This window comes from Clarias gariepinus, chromosome 10 (genome assembly GCF_024256425.1).
Source record: "Clarias gariepinus isolate MV-2021 ecotype Netherlands chromosome 10, CGAR_prim_01v2, whole genome shotgun sequence".
NCBI classification, from domain to species: Eukaryota; Metazoa; Chordata; class Actinopteri; order Siluriformes; family Clariidae; genus Clarias; species Clarias gariepinus.
The window spans coordinates 22,804,213-22,829,584 of record NC_071109.1 but is presented as its reverse complement, the minus strand read 5'-3'; the positions used below and the strand labels follow the sequence as shown (position 1 = coordinate 22,829,584).

General features: G+C 37.5%; 1 protein-coding gene across 1 annotated transcript in view; it reads right to left on the bottom strand.

Annotated features, from left to right (window-relative positions):
* tsc22d3 (TSC22 domain family, member 3) overlaps positions 1-25,075 on the bottom strand; it is a 31,257-nt gene extending 6,182 nt beyond the window's left edge. The window contains exon 1 of the mRNA XM_053505364.1: positions 24,415-25,075. Within this exon, the coding sequence (XP_053361339.1) occupies positions 24,415-24,728 (314 nt within the window). The 5' untranslated portion in view covers positions 24,729-25,075. The remainder of the gene's footprint in view (positions 1-24,414) is intronic.
* Between the last annotated feature and the right edge of the window lie 297 nt (positions 25,076-25,372).

Below are 25,372 nucleotides of genomic sequence, written 5' to 3'. Positions count from 1 at the left end.
CACCTAAGCAATGTAGACAATTCATTCCACGTACTTTCTTGAAGATGGGAAAAAATGAAAAACATACATAAACTGAATACATAGCATTATTACAGTACTGTGCAAAAGTTTTAGGCCACCCCTGATTATTTTATCTTGTATTTCTTTAATGTACTGTGATCTTAAGAAATAGTTCTCCAGACTTTATGAAAGAAAAAATTTTTTTTTGCCCTTAATTTTTGGCAAGTTTTTGACTCTCATTTTTGAACCTCATTTTCATAAAAATGCATCTAACTTAAGGCATGAACCAGTGAGAAAGGTGCTGATGATGACAGATGATTAGGCTGTTCATTGAAATAATGACAATGCTGAATGGTGAGTGGTTGAAACAGACGAGAGGGGAAATGAGGTTGCATAAACTAATTTTTAGATCCGCAAATGTTTCCATTTTATTCCATAAATCTGCATAATATAATTTTGCAGGAAATATATTTTATATATTTAAAAAATATATATTTTTATTAAACTTTTGACATTTATTTTAACTTCTTTTGATTTTCTTTTGAATTTATTGTTTATTTTGAATTTCATTTTTCTATAAAATTTCTTTTAAATTTTAGATTAAGAAAAAGATTAAATGCCTTTTTAAGTAATAAATAATAAATTGAATAGGCATCAACAAATCCAAAGTGCATGTTAGAATATTTTAAACCTTCGCTCCCTAACATATAACAGCTTGTGATCTTAGTTGTTCAGATACACAATAGGACACTATGTGGTGTGTCTCTTTCCTGTCACCATGGGACAGTGGAGACGTCTCTGTCTCCCTCCAGTAAACAAACGCTCTGTGCTATGTTCCTAATAATGTGCTGTAAAAAGACTATTCAAGACTAATACGGATGTTGATTTAATGTCAAACATAAAAAACACAATACTGAAAAGAAGCCGTAGTCTCTATTCTTCTATCTCAATGCAGGCCTTTTTAACAACCAATATCAATATAAATACAGATGTATAGACTATTATTAATTATCCTTATTCAAAATTATTTTGGTAGTTAAAGTGCATAAAACGAGATGTCCGGACATTAAAAAAAAGCAAGAAGAATGCTAAATAAAATCATATCGTCCTAGTACATCATCACCACTGCCAAACTTGTTTTGATAGTTCAAATAAAGGTTAATCAAGACATGATCAGTCCATCACTGTTTGCACTAAAGAAGTTAGGAAGGTAATGAACTTGTTAATGACAGCATTGCCTAATTTCTACCAGCGACCCTGAGCTTGAAGCAGTTAGGCAAGAGCTAATCTTTTCACTCTCGCTGCACACCTGCACAACCAATCCATCAGCCATCAGCAGGAATGATGTATAACCACTTACCGCCTGTCCCTCCTGTTGAATAGACTAGGTGAGAAAGGAGGCTTGTAGCTCATGGCTACATGTGTATTTGTCAAAGTCTGCAGGCTATCGTGGTGCCAGGCACTGGCGGTATAGTGCAGGATCTTTGGAACAGTTAGGCTATGAGAGAAAGTGTCTCATTGTCTCAGCTGAATGGGAGGAGAGAAAATAGACAACAATGCCTTCTATCCTTGCTATTTCTTAATATAATGAAATAATAATTAAACTCTACTAATAATGCCATAAGCAATCAGTCAACTTTCTAACGAGGGTTTATAAACGTTTAATTCTCCAGGTAAATATATGACAAGGTCACATCATGTGACAGGGCTAGTTCAGGTCTTTGTTCTCTTCGTACATATGCGCATTTCCGGCAACTAAGAAGCTGATCTCTGCCTGATGCAATCCTGTATTGTGCGTATTTTCTTTACATCTTGGAAAGAGGTTATCGTCATACCTACTGTATCTTAAAGTTTCCATAAATCTTTGCTGTTTTCTATTTTGCACAGAATAATTACACCTTTCTTCACGTTGTCCAAACGACGTGTTTCAACTTTTACAAGACTAATCCTCAACTTAGCCCCCAGACAGCATTGTTATCAATGAATAGGCAAATCCAGACAACAGGAATGGAATAAAAAGCTTAATAATACTCTAAGGCTGTTGCCGAGCCCAATATAGCTTTACATGTACAGAATTAACATGAGGTGTACAAACATGTGCAAACAGGTGCTGTCTATTCAAGCTAAGGGATTAAAGATTTTTATTTATTTTTTATTTTTTTCAATTCAATGAAAGTGGTATTAATTTGATTGGGATGGGCCAGAAGAGCTTGGCTATACATGAATGATGTGTGATTAAGGTACTTACTTGCTTCATCCCACAAAGGACTACCAGATTAATTGTGCGTTCTATATATACATGTATGCTTGACCTGGGCATAAACATAAGTGGGAACCAGCATCCAGTCTTTACAAATGATTTAAAGACAAAACAAGGGTACAATCTGTTCATTCCATACTTCATGTATTTAGTATTGACGTAGTGAATTGTAGCGTTGTAGCGTTTGCTTTTTAAATAGTGACTGTACATTGTTCAGAAAGCTGCTTCTTCTGGCCTTGAACATGACATGTTTCATATGTCTCTTCATCGCCATCAGGAGGAACAAATAAAGTAATTTTCCATCTCTTTCACTTGCACACCCACACAGGTAATTCTGCAGCCTGATCATGTGATCCGATAGAGGGAATTTATGTTTTGTTAGGCTGTATTTAACGAACTCTCACAAAAATACACGTTTGCAGTATATGACTATATGAAGCATGTCTGCTCTGTTAAAATTCAAACTATATGCATTTTTCTTTAGATATATTTGTACGAACTAGCTACCAAATAGATTCCATGATGTGAGCTATGAATTTATTATCACTTAAAACTTACTTATGAAGTAAATCAACATGTTTTGTATTCGGGAAGGATAAACCTAACTGACATTTTATGATATTAATATAAAGAATATATATTTAAATGAAAGAGATGGGAACAAATATTTTATTGTGCAAACTGCCAAAAGATTAAGAAAAATAATAAAAAAAAAATTGGACATTGTAGTTACATGCGCTGATACTATGTATGTATACATGGAACAATCTCAGCAGCAACCTCATTTCCCCCCTCGTCTGTTCCAACCACTCAGTATTCTGCATCACCAGTAGACTAATCACCGGCCTGATCATCTGTCATCACCTTTCTCACTGGTTCATGCCTGAAGTTCGACAGGTTTTTTTGTTTGTTTGTTTTTGTTTGTTTTGTTTTTTAATACCTGACTGATTCATAGGTCTCTGTGTGACTTAACAAACCAAACAGTACTCTGAAACTTGTCTGGTTCTGTAACTGGATTGAAAAAGACAGCCAAAACTTGCCAAAAAAAGAGAGCCAAAAAGGTCTTTCGGGAGGCTTGGAGAACAAATCCTCAACACATTTTTTTTTCTTAAAATACAAGAAACTCTATCTCTTTGGAAGCAAAATATAAAAAAAAAATGAGGAATGGCTCAAGATTTTGTACAGTACTGTATTTTTCAAAATAAATATTATTAATATTTCTCTTTCACTTTCAGATCCCTGTTTATCCCAAGTCTAGTTCAAGTCCAGGCCTGACTGCCTGTAACTGATATTTATTATAGAAAAACAGGGTTAAATCGAGGAGAATTGGGATTCAACCAAAGCTATGTTTTAAATTAATAGAGGTATAAGCAGCATAAAACCAAATCTTCAGATTTCACCAGCTGGGGGATCCTATTTCTAGCTGATGTCTGTTCTCACCTTATTACAGACATACCTCACTGCAGAAGGAGACAAGTTCTCAGTATTTTATTTTTTATTTTTTTTTTACACATGTTCACAAGCCAGCATTACTTGTCAGTTTTCTGGGGTGTGCATCATGCAAATGCTTCAAATTCCGTTGCTTCTGAGCTCCAAGTGTGAACATATTTGTTATCATATCACGTGACAACATGCAGCCTGATATGGATTTGCCTTTAGCCTGCAAAGCTCTGGTTCCATCATATTTAAAAGCCCAAGCTACAATTACTTTCTTTCAAGGAAGGACCTTTATGATTCCTAGAAAGTATGCCTATAAAGCAAGTTTATGTTTAGTGCCTAGACATAAATCTGTGTTTGCTGTGTGCTTTCCATAAACTGTTAATGATAGTGAATGTTTTTGTTATAGACCATGTCTCTTCTGATAAGGCCAAACCCAAAGTGAGAAGTGTTATTTAATTGGACAATGTAGTTACGTGTGGTTATACTTTGCATTTAAACATTTCATGTGTAATACGGTTCTCTTGGTAAAATTATGAAAAATCATGCAAAATCATGCAAAACATACAAAAATAAATCAAAAAAGATAATTTGATTTATATGACTTAATGGCTTAACCCCAAATGTAATATTGGCTTTTTTTTCATACAGTCTGAATGAAATAATTTTGCTAAATATCACCAGTGTTTGTGTGTTTTGTATTTTTCACATAATCTTATGCATGCAAATACCAGATGATAAAAGACAGAAAACACACCTGTGCAGTTTTGCGTCATTGTCACGTGTTTGGTAAAAAGAACTTCTCCGTAGACTTCAAGCCAGAACAGAGGCACATAAAGAAGTTCCACACTGAGCTTTTCCCAATCTGATTAGCTTCTATCTACATGATCACAATCTGCCTGGTGTCCCAGAGCGAGTTACGCTTCACAGGCCAGCGTGACTCTGTCCTGATAAACAACAAGCATCCTTTTTGTTATGCTAATGTGTCTGTAAAAAACAACAACTTTTCTTTAAATTCTTGAGCTGGTGTGCTTACGTACAGGCACCAAAGTCAGGCTTTATCATGGACTTCACCATCAGCTCAAGATGTTCTGTGCTTAAAAAACACATTGTGTCTGAGGAATCTCCTGGATTCCTTTTTCATATCCTTGGTAAATAAACTAGCTCTGCCGGGTCAGGTATGAAGACAGAGTGTTCCAGATGTGAATGCAGCTGTGTGGCAGTGGCCGTGCTGCCGCAAATGGGCACAATTAATAATGCATGGCTTTCTGCAGAGGTGCAGAAATGTCAGACTGGCTTTCCCACGCATAACCGCTCAGCAACTCAACTAATCCATGTTTCTTGTTACACAACGGCCTCCTGTGGGCTTTGCGCTCCTCAAAAAAGTGGGCTCCACTGTCACGGCAGGTTTATGTAACCAGCCTCATCTGCAGCGCCTGAGGAAGCTGTAAAGCCAGTAGCTGTTTCTGCAGTGAGCTTTTGCTCTTTAGCACAATCATAAAACATGCATGGACAGAACATACATTAAGCCATGCCAGAGCATAGCCATCAACTGCAAGGTGGCTTCAAGTCAAGTGAAAAGTCTTATTTTAACATTTGACTAAAGCCAGGTTTAAACTGTTATAGTAGTGGTCTTTTAATATTATTACTAGTCTTTGCTGGACTAGATTAATAAGGGTAATTCTTTTACAACAGGCTGTGATATAAACATCCATAAGGTCAAGCATTTTCACCAAGATGATCTAGACCTACACATCGCAGAGACATTGCCATTTGAAAAAAGAAAAATGAGGAATTTGGTGGAGTCTGTTCATGGGTGGGTATAAGAAGACAATATGAGATCAGTAGTTACTGTAAGGGCATTAGGGTAGGTATTTGTCCATTAGAATGATTCATGTAAACAAGCTTGTAATTTTTTTTTTTCAGTTTACATTTCCTGTATTACAGACCCACTGGTTTTGCCTGTTTCTATACATTAAGGTAGTGGTCACCTTCTGAGAGTTTAACATAAATGTGTTTTAAAAATTCTGACTCTGTAGAAGCTTTCTTGTCAGATGACTTTTTTTTTTTTATAATAGCCCTAGTTGTTGTGTTATTGTTGATTTCTGTATATGACAACAAACCTGGGCTAATAATCATACTGTGAAAAGCCTAATTAAAATATGATCAGTTTATTATAGCGTTCAATTTGTAGTAACAGTAAATGGAAGATTCATTTAACATTAGAAAATGTACTGTACAAGAATCTATTGCAAGGTACTGTAAGTGTAACCAGATGAAATAAACACACAAAAAAAATAACACTTACTGTAGATGTTCTTGCTAGTGTTGTGGTAAAATATGATAGCAAGTAATAATACACCGAATACAGTATATTTCACTTCATATTTCTATTTATGTGTTTTTAAAACTAATATATACGTCTTAATAATAGAAATAAATAAAGAAAAGAGCATAAACAGGTATGGTTAGGTATCTTTTTCACCTAAACTGAAAAAAGATTTGTGTATTAACACGTTTAATTTAAGGGTAGAATATCCCTGGAGTCACAGGGCACTAGGCAGCATACCCCCTGAAGGTGAGCCAGACTATTACAGGACACAAACTCACACACACTGGCACATTACCGGCAAGTTGGAAACCCCAATTAATAGTAAAAAAAAAAAAAAAAAAACAGGAGGGAACATCTACAGGCCTCACTGAGCATGTTAAATATCAAGGTCCATGACAGCACAATTAGAGGAAAACTGAACAAGTACAAGTTTGTGTGGAAGGAAAAAACCTTTTCTGATTAAAAGCAACATAAAAGCATGACTTTGCAAAACTGCATCTAAACAAACCACAAGGCTTCTGGAACAATGTGGTTTGGCTTTAATGCCCAGCGCCGTGTTGATTCAGATATTTTTATTCTTCTTCCTCTTATCATTATTAATTTAACATAACTTCACCTGCTTCAAATTGCCTGTAGCGTATGATTGTGTGTGTGTTTGTGGGTGTATGTGTGTGTGTGTGTGCTTGTGGTCTGCAATGAATGGTCACCCTATCCAGGGGGTTTACTGTTTTGTGCCCTGAGCTCGCTGAAATAGGATCCAGGACCATCGCAACCTTTCACAGTATAACCAGTATAGATAATATACAGATGTATGAACCTTCACTTCCCAGGATCTCTTTTCCCTGTTTTTAAGAACATAAAGGGAAAATCTACAAACTGAGATATTATAGATTCAGATATTAGTTTTGTCCTATTTCAGCCTGAACTCAATGGCATTAGATCCAGCCTAAAGGAGTCTTGGGGTTATTGTTTGGGTGATCACAAAGCCACTGCCTTTCCTGCTTTGAAAAGCAGCAGTATTGTTTTGGCCTAAGCACAAAGAAACGGTGCCAAGACCAGAGGATGCTGCTCTTCCGAGAATCTGCTCTCGTGTGGATCGGATGGCATCAACAGCTCAGCGTTGTGTCGGTGCCTAAATCAACTCATTAGAGAACGCCTTTTGTGCACGCAGAGCCAGGCGCACACCCGCTGTGTCTCATTTATTAGCCCAGGTACAGTGCTGGCAGAGAGTTGTTTGGTTTGTTGCAGGCAATGAGGCTTAAAAATGAGTGTGAGTGTATTGAAATTCAACATTTCTTCATGTGGTGTCGATCGACAACAAGGATTTAATGAATTCATTACCCTGTGTGTGTAAAAAATAATTAACCTCACAGAAAAGTAAAGGGGGGGGGGGGGGGTGAAGGGGATGAAAGCCCAGCGATAGTGAAGTGTTTTTGGGTGGTACTGCTGAAAAATCCCCCCCATCTATTTAGTTACATCAGGGCTTTGATTACCACCATTACTGAAGACTGAATTGTTCAGAATGAGATGCATGTAAACAAAATATGTTGTCTTCGTCTTTCAAAAGTTAGGCTACTTTGCATCCGTTACATTATAAACCACAACAATTGCTATTACTATTGCTATTTATTTATATATTCTTTACAAAAGTCAGGATTAAAGATGCTATTTATTGTTCGTTTAGACAATATAGCACATGCACACGTATAAATCTAATAACCTGTGACACCAGCGAGTAGGAATGTTCATGGTTACATGTTCAGGCGAAGAATGAGGATGCCTGGTTTTAGGTAGGGTAGATTAACTGTTCTTTTTCTTCACCGCTTTTTCTTACATAATCTGACTCTAAACGCAGATCTGAGGTTAAAAAAATTGGTTCCAAGTAAAAGCCAGAATAAAGCCAGACGAACGCTGCCTTGCGCTAGTGCAGGCTTGCTTTAATGAGCAGTATGCGTCGGTATGTTAGCATGCACTCGCATAAGTGTGTGCAAGCATGCATTTGTGTACTGACACTATTTGTATTTTGAATTTCATGTCAGAAGGACAAGTTTAAGTTATACACACATGAAGTAATGTAAACACTCTCATCTCATCTTAGAGGTTAGAGCCAGCTAGCTGTCATTTTATCTCCAAAACAATCTGGAACTGAAGAGGGTTTACACAAAGATAGCGATATGCTGGCACTCTTCCAGTTTTTAAAGAATATGCAACGTACAAAGGGGTCAGCAAATTAAAAAACGTACAACGCTCTATGATGTACATACGTAAATCTAAGATTAATTAAAGGACGAATCATCGTTTGGTGTGTCGCCGCACCTCAGTAGGCACACAATGAGAGGCAGAAAACTCTCTTTTTTTTATGCTTTTGGTCTGTCGCTCTGTAAACGCCCTGTACATCAAAAGAACTAAGATGTTATTAACATATATATGATATGGAGCCCCAGAGACTGGCCGACAGAAGGACGCACTTTAGTATGTTTGGGTTGGACACTAGGGTTCCAGTGAGCCGTAGGAAATATTTTCAAATAAGAATGAGGAAGTACAACAAGAGGTTTGTTTTATTGACAGATGACAAAGAACAAAGAGATATGTAAGAGATAGAGACATGGGAAAGTTCACTTAATATCAGAAAACTTTAACTGCACTGTATTGCGTTTGTTTTTGTTTGTTTGTTTGTTTGTTTGTTTGTTTGTTTGTTTTGAGGGTGTTTGACAGGAAAACACCCTCAAAACAAATACATACACATTTTTAAATACATTTTTAAATAATTACCACCTCATAGTGTATCATGTATTAAAATGAACATCCTTATATCAATCCATTCTGCATCAACTTCAGTTCCAGCAGGGAACCCCAAGCCTCCCTTTCCCCGGCCCCGGGATCTCGAGGCATTCCTAGGCCAGTGTGGAGATTAAATCTCTCCACCTAGTCCTCAAACTGCCCCCTGGCCTCCTCACAGCTGGACGTGCCAAAAACACCTACATTGCGAGGCGTCCTGGGAACATCCTTATAGTATTTTAAAATCAATGCTACAATGGTTTGCCTTCTTTGACAGTAGCGGCTACTGTACTTACTAAGAACTGAGAATGGAATAAAGATGCAGCAGGGTGTGCGGTTACAGAAAAATAACCAAAATCCGGGTGGTGTAATATTAAGTGCATTGCAGTTACCAGGAAGTTAATTATCTTCCTGTAACGTTACTTTTAGTTCTGCGTTCTTCTTGTAAGCACAGGAATTTCTCAAAACTACAAATAAATAATGGTTTTAAAAAATAGTATGTTTATGGTATTTAGATTACAAATTACTTTTACAAACATATTGCAGCAAAATAATAAATGTTTAATAATGTAGGGTATTACAATGAAACATGTCATGTAACCAGGAAACTGTAAAGACTTTCCTGTACCTAAAAAAATGACGATTACAGCTTTTTTACTGACCGTTGCAAAGTTATAGCAATTACATCGTTTTTTGTTTTGTTTTGTTTTTTTAAACCAAAAAGAACAAAGAAGTGCCTTATAACACGTTAACAATCAGATGCTTTTTGAAGTGAAATGGCAATAAGGGAAGTAAAACTGGCATGTCCTAAAGTGGGTCTATGTTTACTGATCCAACGAGAAAGTATAATAACGATCCTTTATATGGCAAACCAGAGCCCCTGTTTCTCTAAAGGTAATATTCAGGTTTTAATAGCGACATCTGTGTTTCTGTTTTTGATTGAGACATACTGTATGTAAGCTTAATGAGGGGCTTTTAATAAACTGAAAACAGTGTCAAATTCCAACTTGCCACACCCAGTATGTTCCAGTGTAGTGCCATAGCCTTTTTACAATTATCTAGACAAACAACTCAGTCTTAAGCAGACATCTCATCACCCTTCCACAAGACAATTACGCCGTATCACCTGTCTTAGAGCAGCACAATGGACGATTGTCTCTCATTCTGCTCCTGAACCCCTGTTTCCAGCCATACAGATAGTGAAGTGTAGCTATGTTTCAGGTCGATGGAGAGAAAAACAAACAAACACCTTCTCTACTGAAAGAATTTTGCTCTTGCGCATATGTTCTGACTCCGGCCGTCCCGCCCGGTGCACCAACCCAATTATGTTCCTAAACCACTAAATAGGTTCAGTCAACCCTATGCACATGTTGTTTTTGCGCCGATCACGATACTGTGTCAACATGTAAAGCTCCTCTTGCCCGAAGCACAGGAGTGTGCTGCCGTCTGGCCTAGCCAGGTAATTAGCACACCTTTCACATGTACGCGAGGGCTTGACTGCTTGTCTGGTTCTCTGCTATTCCTGGCACGAGCAGAGGTGTTAGGCTTCTTGTGCTGACATTCAGAATGCCCCCTCAGGGCTTTGGAGAGATTGCCTTGAACCGTGTGTTTGCTTGCAGCAAAGCCCTGTTTGCACTGTCTCTAGGCTTTTAGCTTTTCGCATGCGCTACTGACAGAGGGTGTCGACTGTCTACAACCTACTCACCTGATCCATCTGTCAATCGTCATACACACATGGTCCGTATGTGTGTATGCACATTTTTGCACCATGGGTTGAAAAATGCAATAATTGTATTGTAAAATTAAATTATATATTAGTTGATTTATTTTTATGTCGGCTTGCATGAAGCCTGATATAATGTAACATAATGTATGCATGATGTAACAAAAAAAAAAAAAAAAAATATATATATATATATATATATATATATATATAAGTTTATATATATATATATATATATATATATATATATATATATATATATATATATATAAGTATATATATAAATATATACATATATATTTTTTGTTTTGTTTTTGTTTTGTTGTTTTTTTTTTGGTTACATCATGCATACATTATGTTACATTATAATACTTGTTTTTCATTACTTTCATTACTCTTTAAATACTGCAGTTAGAGATTAGGTGGACTTGATCCGCACTGCACTTCAGACCATATACAAACTTGGTAACTAGGAGTTTCCTGGCAACATGAGACATAAACAGAGTGTAGGACGAGCCTCTGCATGACCCTCACATGAGGACAGCGAGGAAAGCAGGCACAGAAAAGCCCTATTATTAGACAGATCCCCTGAGATGTGGGATTGGAAGTGGCAGTTAAGGCGCTGCGCTTTCAAGCTGCTAAGCGTTCTCTGTTGACTTATTTCCTACATGAGTGAACTGCATCCAAAGCACACAGCTCAGAGATTGGCCTGAACACAATGTCTGGGGTGCGGCAGATTGTTTTGATAGCTATAATATTTCTGCTTCAAAAACATTTCTTCCGCACCTACATATTTATATCGGTGACAAAAGCGAGCAACTTGATGCATTTTCTCAAGACGGTGTTTAAGGTTTTTAGGTTTGAAACGCATAAATGGGTGGAGCACCAAGACCGTCTTGAACACACATGATTTCAGATCTTCCTGCTTTATTAGTGTTCGTGCGAAGGGCGTGCTGTGTCACTGTCTGACACTGTTGACGGGTGTGTGCGGCAGCGTGTGCATGCCTCTGTTTGTGTGCGAGTCTCGATGTGTGTGATAGAACACTGAAAGAGGGAAATTTTTTTTTAAAAATGAGGAAGAGAAAGAGGCGGGGAGCAAGGGCGCTCACAGCTGTTGTTCTGCTGTGCTTCCTCTGATAGTGTACTTGGCTGTACTCCCAGTTCTTTAGGAAACATTAGTTGAAAGGAGAAACCATGCACTTTATTAATAAAAAGTATGTAATTATTTTCTCAACATGCAGCGATCTGATCTTATGTGCATCCTGTCACTTGTTTTGCACACTTGGATCTGGCTTTCTGAATCATATTTCTAGATCTTTTTAAAAGTAATATTTAACAATTTTATCCAGAATCTTTTCATGCATATGTTTTACATATGGTGGATACCAGGGCACTTGAATTAAATTCATCCTATTATAGTAAATTATGACTGAAAGGCAGTAACAGTTTTTTTTCTTCTATGGCTATAAAGACCATTTGAAGTGTTTTTTTTTTTGTTTGTTTTCCATGCCATGTTGCCATCAAACCTTGCCTGGTGTGCTACCATTATCCATCCAACCAGCCATCCATAATACAAACCACTTATCCTGTGTAGGGGCATGGAGGACCTGGAGTCTATTCCAGGGCACCCACAGGTTATACTCTGGATGCGAAGCACACACAGTTATACATCCAATCACACAATGCGGGCAATTTGGAAATGCGAGTTAGCCTACACTGCATTTCCTTGGACTGTGGGAGGAAACCCACCAAGTACAGGGAGAACTTGTGCACACACACACACACACACACACACAGGACCGAAGGTGGGATTTGAACCCCCAGCAATAAGGGTTATTGCTATCCACTAAGCCTCCTGCGCTGCCTTCAGGTTAATAATTTGCATTAAAACAAGTGCCTAGTAAACGGGTTAAGGTTTAGAAAAGTACTTAATTTATAAAAGGTCTTATATTTATTGGATTTGTTATTACAATATTTGTTTCAAGCCCTCATCTGAAATGCCTTGCAAGGTATTATTTTCATGTATATATAAAATCTATGTTGATCCCCTATTACAGTCATCATTCGTCACATGAATGAACATGCTGACATATGGAAAATCATGAGCCTCTTATTACTGCATCAGCTGATAGTCCAGATTATAATTCTTTAATCTGGTCTTCACAGTTTGGCCTTCATAAATGTCCTTCAGGGCAAGAAGGAATCTTTAAAGAAACTTTTTAGACTCAGGTGCTAACAAGCTTTGGATCTATAGCGACTTATTGATGAAATTCAATTCCATTTCCAGACTTGTGTTAAATAACTTCTGGGAATCAAATGTCTCCAGATAGGAGGACAACACACCTAAGCTTTCCAACAGAAGGTTTTAGGAACAGCAAATGACATCAAGTCAGGGACGCAAAAGCTGTCTATAGATTTTATTCAATGCAACATCAAATAAAGATTTTGACTTAAACCAAAGCAGTGTTGAATTCTTGAATCTGTTCAGTCAGAACACGACTATATTCCCTTTGGGTGGTAACAATAACAAAACACATTTTTCTCCAAAATATTGAGAATACCATATGAGATACTGTATGTTATGTTCAAATCTAGCAATGTTAAGATGAAATTATTGTAAAATGTTTCAATGCAGTGTTAAAATAAATAATATTCTTGCGGTGGCCTCAATTGAATAACATTGACTGAGATCAATGTAGATATACTGTAAGGCAGAGTTGAAATCCAAGGAGGATTTTGATTATTGCAATTTTTGGTTAATTACCATAAGGATTTGTGTGTGAAGAAATTGTAGTACATTACTGGAAAAAGTATTTATTTGTTTTGAGGTTTTTTTATCCACTTGTCCATTTTTATTTTTGTAGACTCAACAATGGGGGAAGAATGCCTAATTAAAGAACTACAATGAAGAAGACAAATAGGAGAAGTGTCTGGAAATTTGAGTGATTCTGAAACGAAGGCACTACTTGTTATTTGCTTAGAGGGCAAAATTCTTCTTGAAAATAATGGTACACTTATGGAATGACGTTTAATGAGCCCTGTTATAAGCAGCCTCTGAGAACGCAGAATTAGTCGAGAGGCAAAGCAGATGGTAAACAACCTAAATTGTTTGAAATGTCCGTTTCAAAAACTTCATTGTTAGTGCTTTGGTTTTATGTTGCATGCATTTGCCAGGACATTCATGCGTAATAGTGTTTGAAGGAATAATTTGAACGGTACGTCGGGCGCACATTACTAATACAATTATTATAGCATTGAGAATGCTCGAAAAAATGCTATTAACTGACTATTGAGTACCACCTCCAGTGCAAGTGAATGAAGTTGCTCAACAAATGAGACTTGTATCTGTAGTCAATCTTGAAAGGGCTCTGGTCTGTGGAACCCATTCAACCCTTTGGACGAAGCTGAGAGCAAAATGTTTCACGTTCCAGGCCCCGTTCTCTTTTCTTGGCAGTCTATGTGGGTTTCTTTGGCAGGACTCATAAACTGTGTTCTTTTTCTCTTCTCTGTTTTCCAGACTGCTTTTCTCTGCTGATTCGTTTGCCTATTAGCTGCCATGATAGCGGGCAAACTTGTACCTCACTCATGATTTGGTCTATGACATCTCAGTGGAAAGAATGCTGCCACAAACTGGGTAAATGGCACTTAGTGTCCCTCTATGCCAGCAGAGGTGTTAGTGCATGCAGAAGGCTTAGTGCTACACATCTGGCACAGCAGGTTTGCTAAACAAATCATGGAATGTTAGGTTTAAACAGGTCTTGCTTGGATTTTAGGTATATTCAGCCTGTTTTTGGTTGTTTTTTTATAACACAGGTAAAGACAGTCAGATCACCCATTAAGTTAGGGAAAGGATAGTCTTAATACAGCAGCATGCTCAGAAAGAGATTTGTCTGAAAGTAAACTTGTTCAATCCGGTATTTACAAAACAATCAACCAAATCCTAGTTTACAAAAAAGGACTTAAGGCTGAAAGGTTTAGTAGGGCCTAACACTCAAGGGTAGACGAAATAGGATGTAAATTGAAAAAAAAATGTGTAAAAACACAGAAGGAGATTGGCACAGACATGAAACAGGGTGTTTCCAGAACAAGTTGATAGTTTCCTGTAAGGCCACATAAAGGTTGCTTAACTAAAACTGCCTTCCCCATTATTTTTACCACAGCTGGGGTAAACACAATGAGAGAAAGGAAAAGGACGGATTCTTACACGCCCGAACACTGCATGGATTATTAAAAAGGGCAAAACCATATCAGCTATTTCTGTAATCACTATGACTATATTTCCTCATTTCAGTCACAGTCTAGTCTTTTAAAACGTTACTCATACATCCACATGTTACATATGAGCACCTACAGTATTTCGGATAGAAATTATTGTCCGGTTTTAGCATTCACCAGCAGAGCACTAACAAGACAAGTGATGTCATAAAAGTGAGACTGAGTAAGCGCCAGAAGTATATAAATAATTCAGTTTATAAGTCACACACACCCCTCCTCTAGAATTTTTCTATCTTGTTATTTCTTGGTCAATGTTGCAACCCTGCAGGGCGGGAAAATTGAGCAAGAAATCGATTAAGAAAGGTCCTTGTTGCGGAAGTAACTATCACCTTTTATGACTCAATGGGAAACGGATCAGTACTTACAGTAGACGTATGTTTCGATGAAAAGCTTTGCTGCAACACAGCTGATTTTGCTGCTCGGACAAAACCACTGTGCAACTTTCTGGTTTCTTAGCTATGTAATTAAAACCTAAATTATGAGTACAACATGGTGGTTTAGATACTTTTTTAGACATTGATTTGTACTCATTCCATGTATTCAAGCTTTTTTCAGCTGAACCTTCTCAGCTCTTGTTTGCCATTGTGTGAAAATGACCACTTACCACCTGATAGTTGGACTAAAATATGCGCTCCTGAAAATCACAGTGTGTTTTTACAACTTGTCATAAGGTCTCAACCGGTTGCGTGAGAGTACCATTTTATAAAACAAAAAAGCTCCTGTAATTACCCATCAGGGGCCACGAAACCAAAACAGACAGTTTAAAGTTGTTTACCAAGGAAAGACTGTTTTGGAGGAAGAACGACCCATTTGCCAGACTCTCATACAACTGCACTCAGTGTACACACTGTGACCTGAACATCAGTGTTTAGGGACTTAGCAAATTCCTAGTGTTTTACTGGCAATCTGCAGTACTGTGTAGCGTGCATGTGTAGGGTATGTGTACTGCGCTCAGGCTGCAAAACAACATGCCTGTGGAGGAGAATTATTTGGAACTCGCCAGTCGAACAAAGGATAAGCTGTGATATCGGCGTGATTCATTTCTCCCACTGAATATGGAGAAAGAACACAATGTTTCGTTCAGGCTAAGCCAGGGCTTGTCAGGGTTACTCTTGGAACAGTGTAAACAGGACACTAGCCAGGTTTGCCAATGTGCAATGTAAAGGCACCGCTAGATTTCAAAAAAAAAAAAAATTCTTACATAATGGCCATTTTATTATTGTGTTTTTCTGCATTATCCATGTTAAGAATGTCACCCAGAGTCTAGCACATGGAGGACAGGATCTATTTGCATGAGGTGGCCTGTTCTTGGCCGTGTCGGGGGATGGCAGCTTTTGAGAGGCTGTATCGTTATCATAATAGATGTCGTTGCCTGGATGTGAGTAGATAGGACTAATGCAGAGCAGCACCTTACCACGGCTCACCACTCAGCACTCACTGTCATTCACTATCTCTTATGTAACCCACATGGTTGACAGCCACTCCAGATGGCGAGCTGGCCACAAATGAGCTAGGCAAATATCAGAGGCAGTGCAGAGGTGGCACTCCTTCACAGAAAGATTGTGAACATAAATCAGCAACAGCTTCCAAAATATAGTAAAAAGAAGCTTGTTTTTTTTGTTGTTTTTTTTTTTAGGAAATTAAAATCCTGTCAGATAGTTCTCCATACTCTCAGCAGACCTTCAATTTACATTTATTTTTTTTTAATCATGAACCTTGCATTTTTTTAATTATTATTATTTTTTTGACATGATATTCCTTAAGAATAAACAAATCTGGTTGCAATTTGGATATATGCAGCAATTACTTTAAAGATATATATATATATATATAATGTAATACTAATGTAAAGTGTTCAACATGTATGAATCTAATAAGCAATAATGTAGTACATAGATGGGGTGTGTGAATGGAAACTTGCGTGCAGAGGCCCATGGGTATAGGGTGGGGAGCTTATTATGTTATTGGGTATGCTGGGATTTTAAACCCTGTGCTGCTTTCTACACTACACTTGCCAAAGCAACTCCTTGTTAATTCCGTCATGTGTTTTTAAGCTAGCATGTCTAATCACTAGTATTTATTGTGATGTAGATTATGAAATTGTGATTAATCACTGTAGGTCCTAATTTTGTTAATAGCCATGTCGTGTACTGCTGCATGTTATCCATAACACTGTTTTTTTTTTTTTGTTGTTGTTTTTTGTTTTGTTTTTTTAGAAACTCATGTTGGCTAAGAACTTGTCAAACCAGCTACAAACAGGTTAAACATCAGCAATTTTAAAAAGGCGTTTAATTTATGAAAAGAATCTAACTTTCCCTTAAACTTTCCATTGAATATCAGTCAATTGGACAAAACATCTGACATAAAAAAAAAAAAACATTTAATTGAACCTAGTTATAGTGAAAAATCATTATCCTTATTTGCTAACCGCCAAACAGATAGATATGCACCATTTAAATAGAATGAACTGTTGGAGGAAGAGTGCTTCCTGTTTTGCTCGGATTCTGTCAGAATGTTGATTTAGTATTGATTTAGACATGGGGAGAGGGGAGAAGTGAGCGAAGAAGCTTTGCAAATTTTTGCTGAGTTATTTTGCCCTTTTTAGGGCATCAGTCCAGGTCTAAATGCGAAGGTGAGCTATTTCAGTCCAAAGCTGCTTCTACCAGCAGTCTTTGAGGGCATGAGGAATATGTTTTGGATGAGGTGTAGCTCAAGTTGGACTTTCTCAAATGCTTTGAAAGTAGCAATTCAAACTTGTTAATTTTCTGGCTTTGCAACTTCATGGCATACTGGGTACTGAAGTTTGCCCAGTGGTATCACAACAGTATATGCGTACATATCTAAACACACCTACAGTATGAAGCAAAGTTTAATTCTCCTCTTACCTGCAAAGTCTTGCGAAATAACTCGAAATGAATAAACTGGAGATAAAGTGCTATTTAATTAAATTGCCTTGCAACAGATTTCTACATGTTTGCATTCAAAAGCAACTGTCTCTCAAGGCAATCCTTTGAGCATACTCAGGCTTCGACTAGCTCTGTGATCAACATCGCTGAAACCATCCAAGAGATTTTGTCTCCAGCCAAAATCCCATGACCTGAGATGTTTCACAAGCTAGTAGTGGAGGGAAGGTTTACTTCAATTTACATGGAAAAGTCGACCATTGTCTTCTTTCTATTTAATCACTGCATTGTTTGTTAACCACACAGGCCCAGAAGCTATATGTTTTAGATATTTGGCTTTGTTTGATTTATAGCTTAATATAATCTAATAGTTCTACAGAGTCAAATGTTTAGGGTGGTTTTGCGAATACCAAGACTGGGTGTGCCTGGTAAGAAGTGGCTTTACAGTACCCAAAGCCCTGTTTCTGTAAACAGGAGCACCATGTACAGTACCAAGCAGTTGGCCCCTTCCAAGTCATTAACATAGCTTCTATTCAACCAGTCAATTAAAACATCATAAAGTTCAAATCCTCTGACATCCACTATAGTCAACACTTGAGTTACAGCTTATTCCCTATCGGGAGAACAATTATGTAATTAAATAGGGCTTCATTTACAGGTAACTGCATTTACTAGTTGATGGAGCACTCTCATGGTAGTCACCACAACCAAATTCAATGTTGTGATACTGATGTTGAACTGATGCCAAGTAATTACAGTGTAATTGTATCTAATCTTAGGTATTTATCAACAAATTTCATGGGAATGTTGATATTTTTGACCTTGAGCTTGGGTTGCTCTTAGTGTAGGGTTTTTGTGCCTGTTACCTCCTACCTCCACCTTGCAAGTGTTCCAGTCATAGGCTTTAAATTCATTATAAGACGAATGAATGACAAGGCGTGTTTGTACAGTAAGTGTATGTCAATACTTCATAAATGTTTACCACAGAAGCTAATTTCTTATTTATTATAAGTTTCATTTTATCACCATCAAATATCCATTTATCCATTCATTTTCTACACTTCTTATCCTTGTACGGTCGCAGGAGGACTGAAGCCTGTTCTAGGGAACTTACTACAAAGGGAAGCAAACACCCTAGATGTGGTGCCGCAAGCGTCACACATCTACATACACACTGTGGTCGATTTTTTAGAAACCTTGACATTGATAACCTCTAAGGCACCATGCCTATCGTCAAATATCAAAATGTTTAATTTATCCATTCATCTCATAAACGTGAAACTGATTGAAACCAACCAACAAGTACCCTTTGTAAAATAAATTAAATTACAACAGATTTTTAAAAATATGTCGAGCCTGATGGTAGACAATTTGCCCTGTAAAGGATTACCCTGATAGCGTCCATTCATATTTTTTGATTATCAGGAAGAAATCAGACACAGTTTCTATTTCCTATTTCAGTAGCGCCCCATGCTTTAACAGGGCTACCAGGCAACATTTGGCAATTGTCTTTTACGAGGACCTTTCACTCGTTTTTTCCAAAAAAACAAATCATCATATCATATTGAATGAGATCATATGGGAAGTTATGAAAAGCTTGTCTCAGCTTTATGCATTTGCCCATAGGAGAGGCCTCCCTGAATCAGCGCTTCTGTTCACACTGTGCTATTCCCTTTCACAGATATTTATTGACACAGCTGGGAGCACTCACTGTGACTACAAGTGCCAACTACACTCACTTGATCTGCTTCCAAAAGATGGCTGCACCATACAAGTAGGTTAAGCGACATTGTAAAGGTAGGAAGTACTTTATTCTCAATGCTTGGGGTCCTCAAAGCCGAGATTTCCCCTCCCTTATCCTATCTTGTAGGATCAGGCTCGCTTTCTCAAAACAATTTTCAAAGGAAAACCTCTTCAGCCAAAACCTCAACCGCCTTGCATGACCCCAGAAGTATTTACGTAAGTAGTCTGGCCCATATTCCTTTTAAGAAATATCCCGCAGGCTTAAAAAGAATCCCTGAAAATATGTTTCATCCTTTAATAATTCCTTTCTTTTAAAAATAGGCTATTGCATGACCAGATTTTTAATGTAACTTTAATGCATTTTTTTGGCTAGATTAATCAGAATATTTAAAGAAATGATCAAATTGAAGGCAGTTCCATAAGTCCATGCTTCAATTTTTTAGTTCAGAAGAAAACTGTGAGACATCAGATGTTACAGACGTTAGTTTTTTATTGACCCTTGTCCCGGCTGTTCTCGCTGTCTTTCCACATGGCTCGACTGTTGTTTATGTGCCCATACAGTCCCCGCCCTCCCACTCCGGAGACATAGTTTACGTCCCCGAGCAGGCCACTGTGCCAGGGTTGTTTTTTTGTTTTGCTCATGTTGAAGACATAAATGCATGGTTGCTCTTTAGGTTTGAGTTGTGTTATACACAGGATTCCTTTATGCTGACATACGAGTGACCGTATGTTTCCACAGCTGCTGCCGAATGGCAGAATTGTTTTATTTAATCCTTTTTTGCAATACCTATTGTAAAAGAATGACGCTGTGAACGTGCAAAAGGAAGTCCAGAAATTCACAGTTGAGACACAAGCCAGAGAACACCATGTTTTGCTCAGGAGTGACTATGTATGAAAAAAACACACAGAGGGACGTATAAATTCACCATCGAAATGTCTAATGTGTGATAATGAGCGTAAGACAAGTTAGTTCCTGTTCCCATTCATATTAAAGTGGACATATTTCTTCTGAAAACTATTTTTACTTTTTTGAAGTCAAGAATAGAGTATGTCATGATACCGAGAAGCTGGAAGGTCCTGAAAATTCCCATGACTGAAAGTTGCTGACTGTTTCAACACTAAAGACTTCTTCTACATTATTAAGTACATTATTTAGTATATTTAGTCAACAATTTTCTGCCCAACCAGGTTAGACAATTCATCAGTTAAAATTAATACTAACAGACTTATCCGGCTCAAAACAGATTTAAGATTGATGCTTACATGCACATTCTCAGACACATAAACACCTGAACAGACCTGTAAGTATGTTTGTATTACCCTTAATCCTGTATTAGCATTTACAGTAGAACCCATCTTAACTTTTGAGTGACATAAGTTTTTTATACCTCCACCCAGACATAATCCCCAAAGGGAAGGACGGAATGGCGCAACTTAAAGGCTGGATGAAAAATAATGCTTCGCAACAACAGTGCTGCGCACACCCTTGTCCAAATCTCTGGTGAAATCCTTTACATGGATTTCAGGGCATTAATGAAAACTCGTCAGAGTCGTTCGTTTTTAGCAAATAGGTCACAGAGTTCTTCCCTTGTACAGGACACAAGAAAGCAGTGCTGCCAAAAATCTCAGTTACTCCCTGTCCTGAAACCTTTCAAACAGACACACCTCCTTTATCTAAGCCGTATCAATAGCACTATCCTCCTTTCACTAAATATCAAGGGTTTTACATCTTGGGAAAAGTGGAACCTATTATGTGACCCTATTATATGAGATATTACTTTTTGACTGTGTAAAATATAAAAAAATATATGATACATTATGTAAGAAAAAAGAGCAGGAGAAAATATGTTTTTGAAATGTAACAGAACACAATTATCCTTATCCTGTTTACAGATCATCCATGACATCGGCAGGTCCCGTCTACCTTGTTGAAACTACCCAACAGCAGCAACCCGACAGTGGCAGGGCTCAAGCTCCCGACCCCCTGATCGGTAACCAAAAGCCTCAACCATCTGATCCACCTCTGGACCAGGACTGAATGCTGATGCATGACAAATAATAGAAATGTGATGTGAAAGCAAGGTATTCATGGTTTGACACAGCCTAGACATTTCTCTACATGTCTACATGTGTACAGTCATATGTAAAAGTTAGTTTAGGATCATCTTAAATAATCTTTCTCACTGTAGAACAATGAACTCACAATGAGTTTTTTTATAACCCTCACCAGATTAATGTGGAACAACAATCACTTCTCTAAGACCATTCATTATGTCTCTGCCTCTTGGTATTGTGTTAACACACACCTGCTTCAGACCAGCAAACTGCCCAAACTTCTGTTGATCATCAATTAATCAAGGGCTTATTATTAGCAGCCCTAGGCTGAAACTTTCCCTCTTAAATCCTGTAAAACAATACTTATTATTGCCTGCATGTTTTTTTTTTTTTTTTTACTTTTTGGCTTCATTGCTGTCAAATAAATAATGGCTGAATGAAAAAGATTATATGTTGCTGTTCATCTGAGGTTGTATTTGTTGAATACTGAGACCCGCTTTGATAAGATGATTTTGTATTATGTTTTTACACAAAAGAAAACATAGAATTAATAGAGAGGGAGGAAGTAATAGAGAAATTAAAATAATAATGCTAAGAAATAAATGTTTATTTACTTCATGTCATCAAGGATTCAAGTCCCAAACACTGTGGGTCTGTATGTTACAATAAAAAATAATTTAAATAATTATACTTTTAACAAGAGCTATAAGATTTCCCTAATGCGGTTATTTAAATATGAACTTACACATAGCAAAGTACACATGTTGAAATATTTTATGCAACACAACCTGACAAGCTTCATGTGTTTTCTATTAATTTAAATAAAAACTAAAGAGAGAATATTGGGGAAACAGCTGATTATAAATGTACACCATAAATAAAGCAAAATTCCCCCAGACATACAAAAACAATAAACATTGCTATTGTATCAACAGTTCAACTATGTAGATACTACATCCTTCTTTAATAAATAGAATACTATATTACTAAAATAATAATTTAGCATTAGTAGACTGCCATGGTATAAGAGGAATAAAACATGATAGTGCATGCTTGTTTTTGAAAAATTATCAACTCTGAGGTGGTAACAGATAACATTGTTGCACGCCCAGTCGTGTTTTATTCCTTCCATAAATCGTTATCATTGTTGTTGTGAAACATTTTTAGCTGGATAAATACTGTAAAAGGGTGTGCACTTGATTTGACATATCCTTGATCCTCGTCAGACAGTTATCATAAAACATTATGATTGTTAATGGCCTAGAGCTCTTGTGGTACTAATCAAGTCACTATACACTATACACTAGCTCCATAAAGTAAACAGCAATCATCCTACCTCCTTTTAACAATTCACTATAAGTTAATCACGTACATAGCTCGCAATAAAACAGAGGATCAAAACAATTGCGAAATCTATCTCACATCTTAGCTCACCTTACCTGTTACATGTTTTTTTTTTTTATTTGGCTGGCGTTCAGGTTTATCAGGGAATAAAGTTACACTCTGATGTCAATTAGTGCTTAGTAGGGAAACGACAGGAAACTAAAACACGATATTAAAGGGAAAAAGACGCTATGTAGCAATCTGCCAAATGTCACTCAAGGAAGCATGTTTACACGGAGCGTTTGAAATTTCTCACCTATGTTTTTGTCAGACTGACATGAAAGCACTGACATATAAAGCCTGAAAGGGACTGTGCAATGACAGCAACTAATGCCATGTGTTATTATTCTCCTGACAAGACACTTCCACTGGTTATTCATCAGGTGTCAAAGCACCTACATTAGTCCTTCCACTTTATACAGTGACAGACTAAACATTTTGAAGTATGAAAGATTTAAATAAGAAGTTTATAGTCTGTGTTTGAAAGCATGGGTCTGGAGGGGGAAAACTGTATGTACAGAAGATTTATTAATAATGTATTAATAATAAAAATAATACTAATTATTATTATTATTATTATTATTATTATTATTATTATTTTATTGTTGTCGTTGTTGTTGTTGTTGTCGTTATTATTATTATTATTATTATTATTATTATTATTATTATGGTTAATACTACTACTTCCACTACTACTACTAATAATAATAATAATAATAATAATAATAATATTAATAATATATTTTTATATTTTAAATCTAGCTATGTGAAATGTATTAATCAATGACTTATTATTATTATTATTATTAATTACTGATTTTATGGGTTAAGTGTGTGTGTGTGTGTGTGTGTGTGTGTGTGTGTGTGTGTGTGTGTGTGCGCGTGCGTGCGTGTGTGTGTGTGCATGTGTGTAGGCGTGTGTGTGTGTGCGTGTGTGTGGTTTTTGTCTTTATTTCCTTATTTCTGTACTGCTTGAGTACTTTGCCTGTTTACCTACCTTCATAAAAGTTATACAACCAGAAGCAGCACTGTAACTGAAATGCAGCTTAACTAAGAAATGCATTTCACTATTTCACTCTTTCACTGAGTAATATTCTGCATTTTCAGTTGTTAACTGAGAGGAAAGAAATTACACATGTATGTTTCTAGAATAATGACAATAATGATGTTTAAAAACAACACCGGTCTATCGGTACATCTCCTGTTTAGAGATATTATGTTACCATGACTTTATCTTGTCTGTATACAGTAGGATCTGTAAAGTTTGCTGCAGTTTGTTTACTATCCACAAGCTTACACATTTCAATATGGCATTCATGAGTGCAAAAACAATGATTTGTTAAAAAGTTATTTTGTAGGTTTATTAGCAAGTATGTACTGTACTTATTTTTATGGTACCTTTATGACATCTCTGTATCCTGCAAATCAAAGCATTATGAGTTAGTTTGAATGATTTCCTGCCCTTGGCCATGTCTGGATGATGGGTGTTTGCGTGTGTACAGTATGTGTGTCTGTGCGCATGTACCTGTGGAAGAAGAGCAGAATTGACAGCATGGTCTGGTCAATGTTGCTGTTGCAGATGCCCTCGTTAAGCAGGTAGCAGGGGTCACGGACCACCGACTCCAGCGAGTCCTGTCTCATGATGGTGTTCAACTTGTCTGTGTTCAGGTTCTGGAACATCAGCTGGTCCCGGAGTTGTCTGAAGTTATTGATGGAGTTCGGGCTTCCCAGGCTGGGGAGTCCAGATCGTCCTGGTTCTGGTTCACTTCCATTGGCCAGATCCAAGCAGCAGCTGCAGCAGTCAAGGCCAATGGGGGAAAGACAGTCTTGGTTTGACATTGGGCCAACTCAAGGGAAGATAGAGTTCCTCTCACATGCGCATCCACAAACACACAGGTCCAATCAGTAACGCTGGCAGTCCTGAAACTCCAGCGAAGCAGGCATGTATCTGTTTTAATTGTGAATGTGTAGAATTTCTCGCCACCTCACTTCCTTGCAGGTGTTCCCCTTTCTCAGATGGAGTTCCAGTCATCCGAATTGGTGGCTGGACAAAAGCTACGTGTTTGTGTATTTGTCTGGAAAGGTAATTCCTTCCTGAATGTCTACAAGAGTCTCTGAATGAGAGTGTGTGTATGCCACGCCGGTTTTGTATGCATAGGGAGGTGATATGGCATGCAACGAGCGCTTGAAAGCAAAACCAGAAGCTGTCTAAGCTTTTCTGTCCCCTCCTCCTCCTCCTCCTCCTCCGCCTCCTCCTTCTCTCGCCATGTACTTTTTTTCCCCTGCCCATGTGCGTGAGTACAGCAGCACACATGCACGACTGAGAAAGAGAGAGGGTGGGGAAACTCCTGTGATTGGTAAGAAATTCTGCTCTGTGAACACACACACACACACAGGGCCCTCCCTCTTTGGTTCGCACACACATTGCAAATTAGGGAAGGACCTCTGTCAGATATGGAGAAGAAAAAAGAAAAACAGTTTGC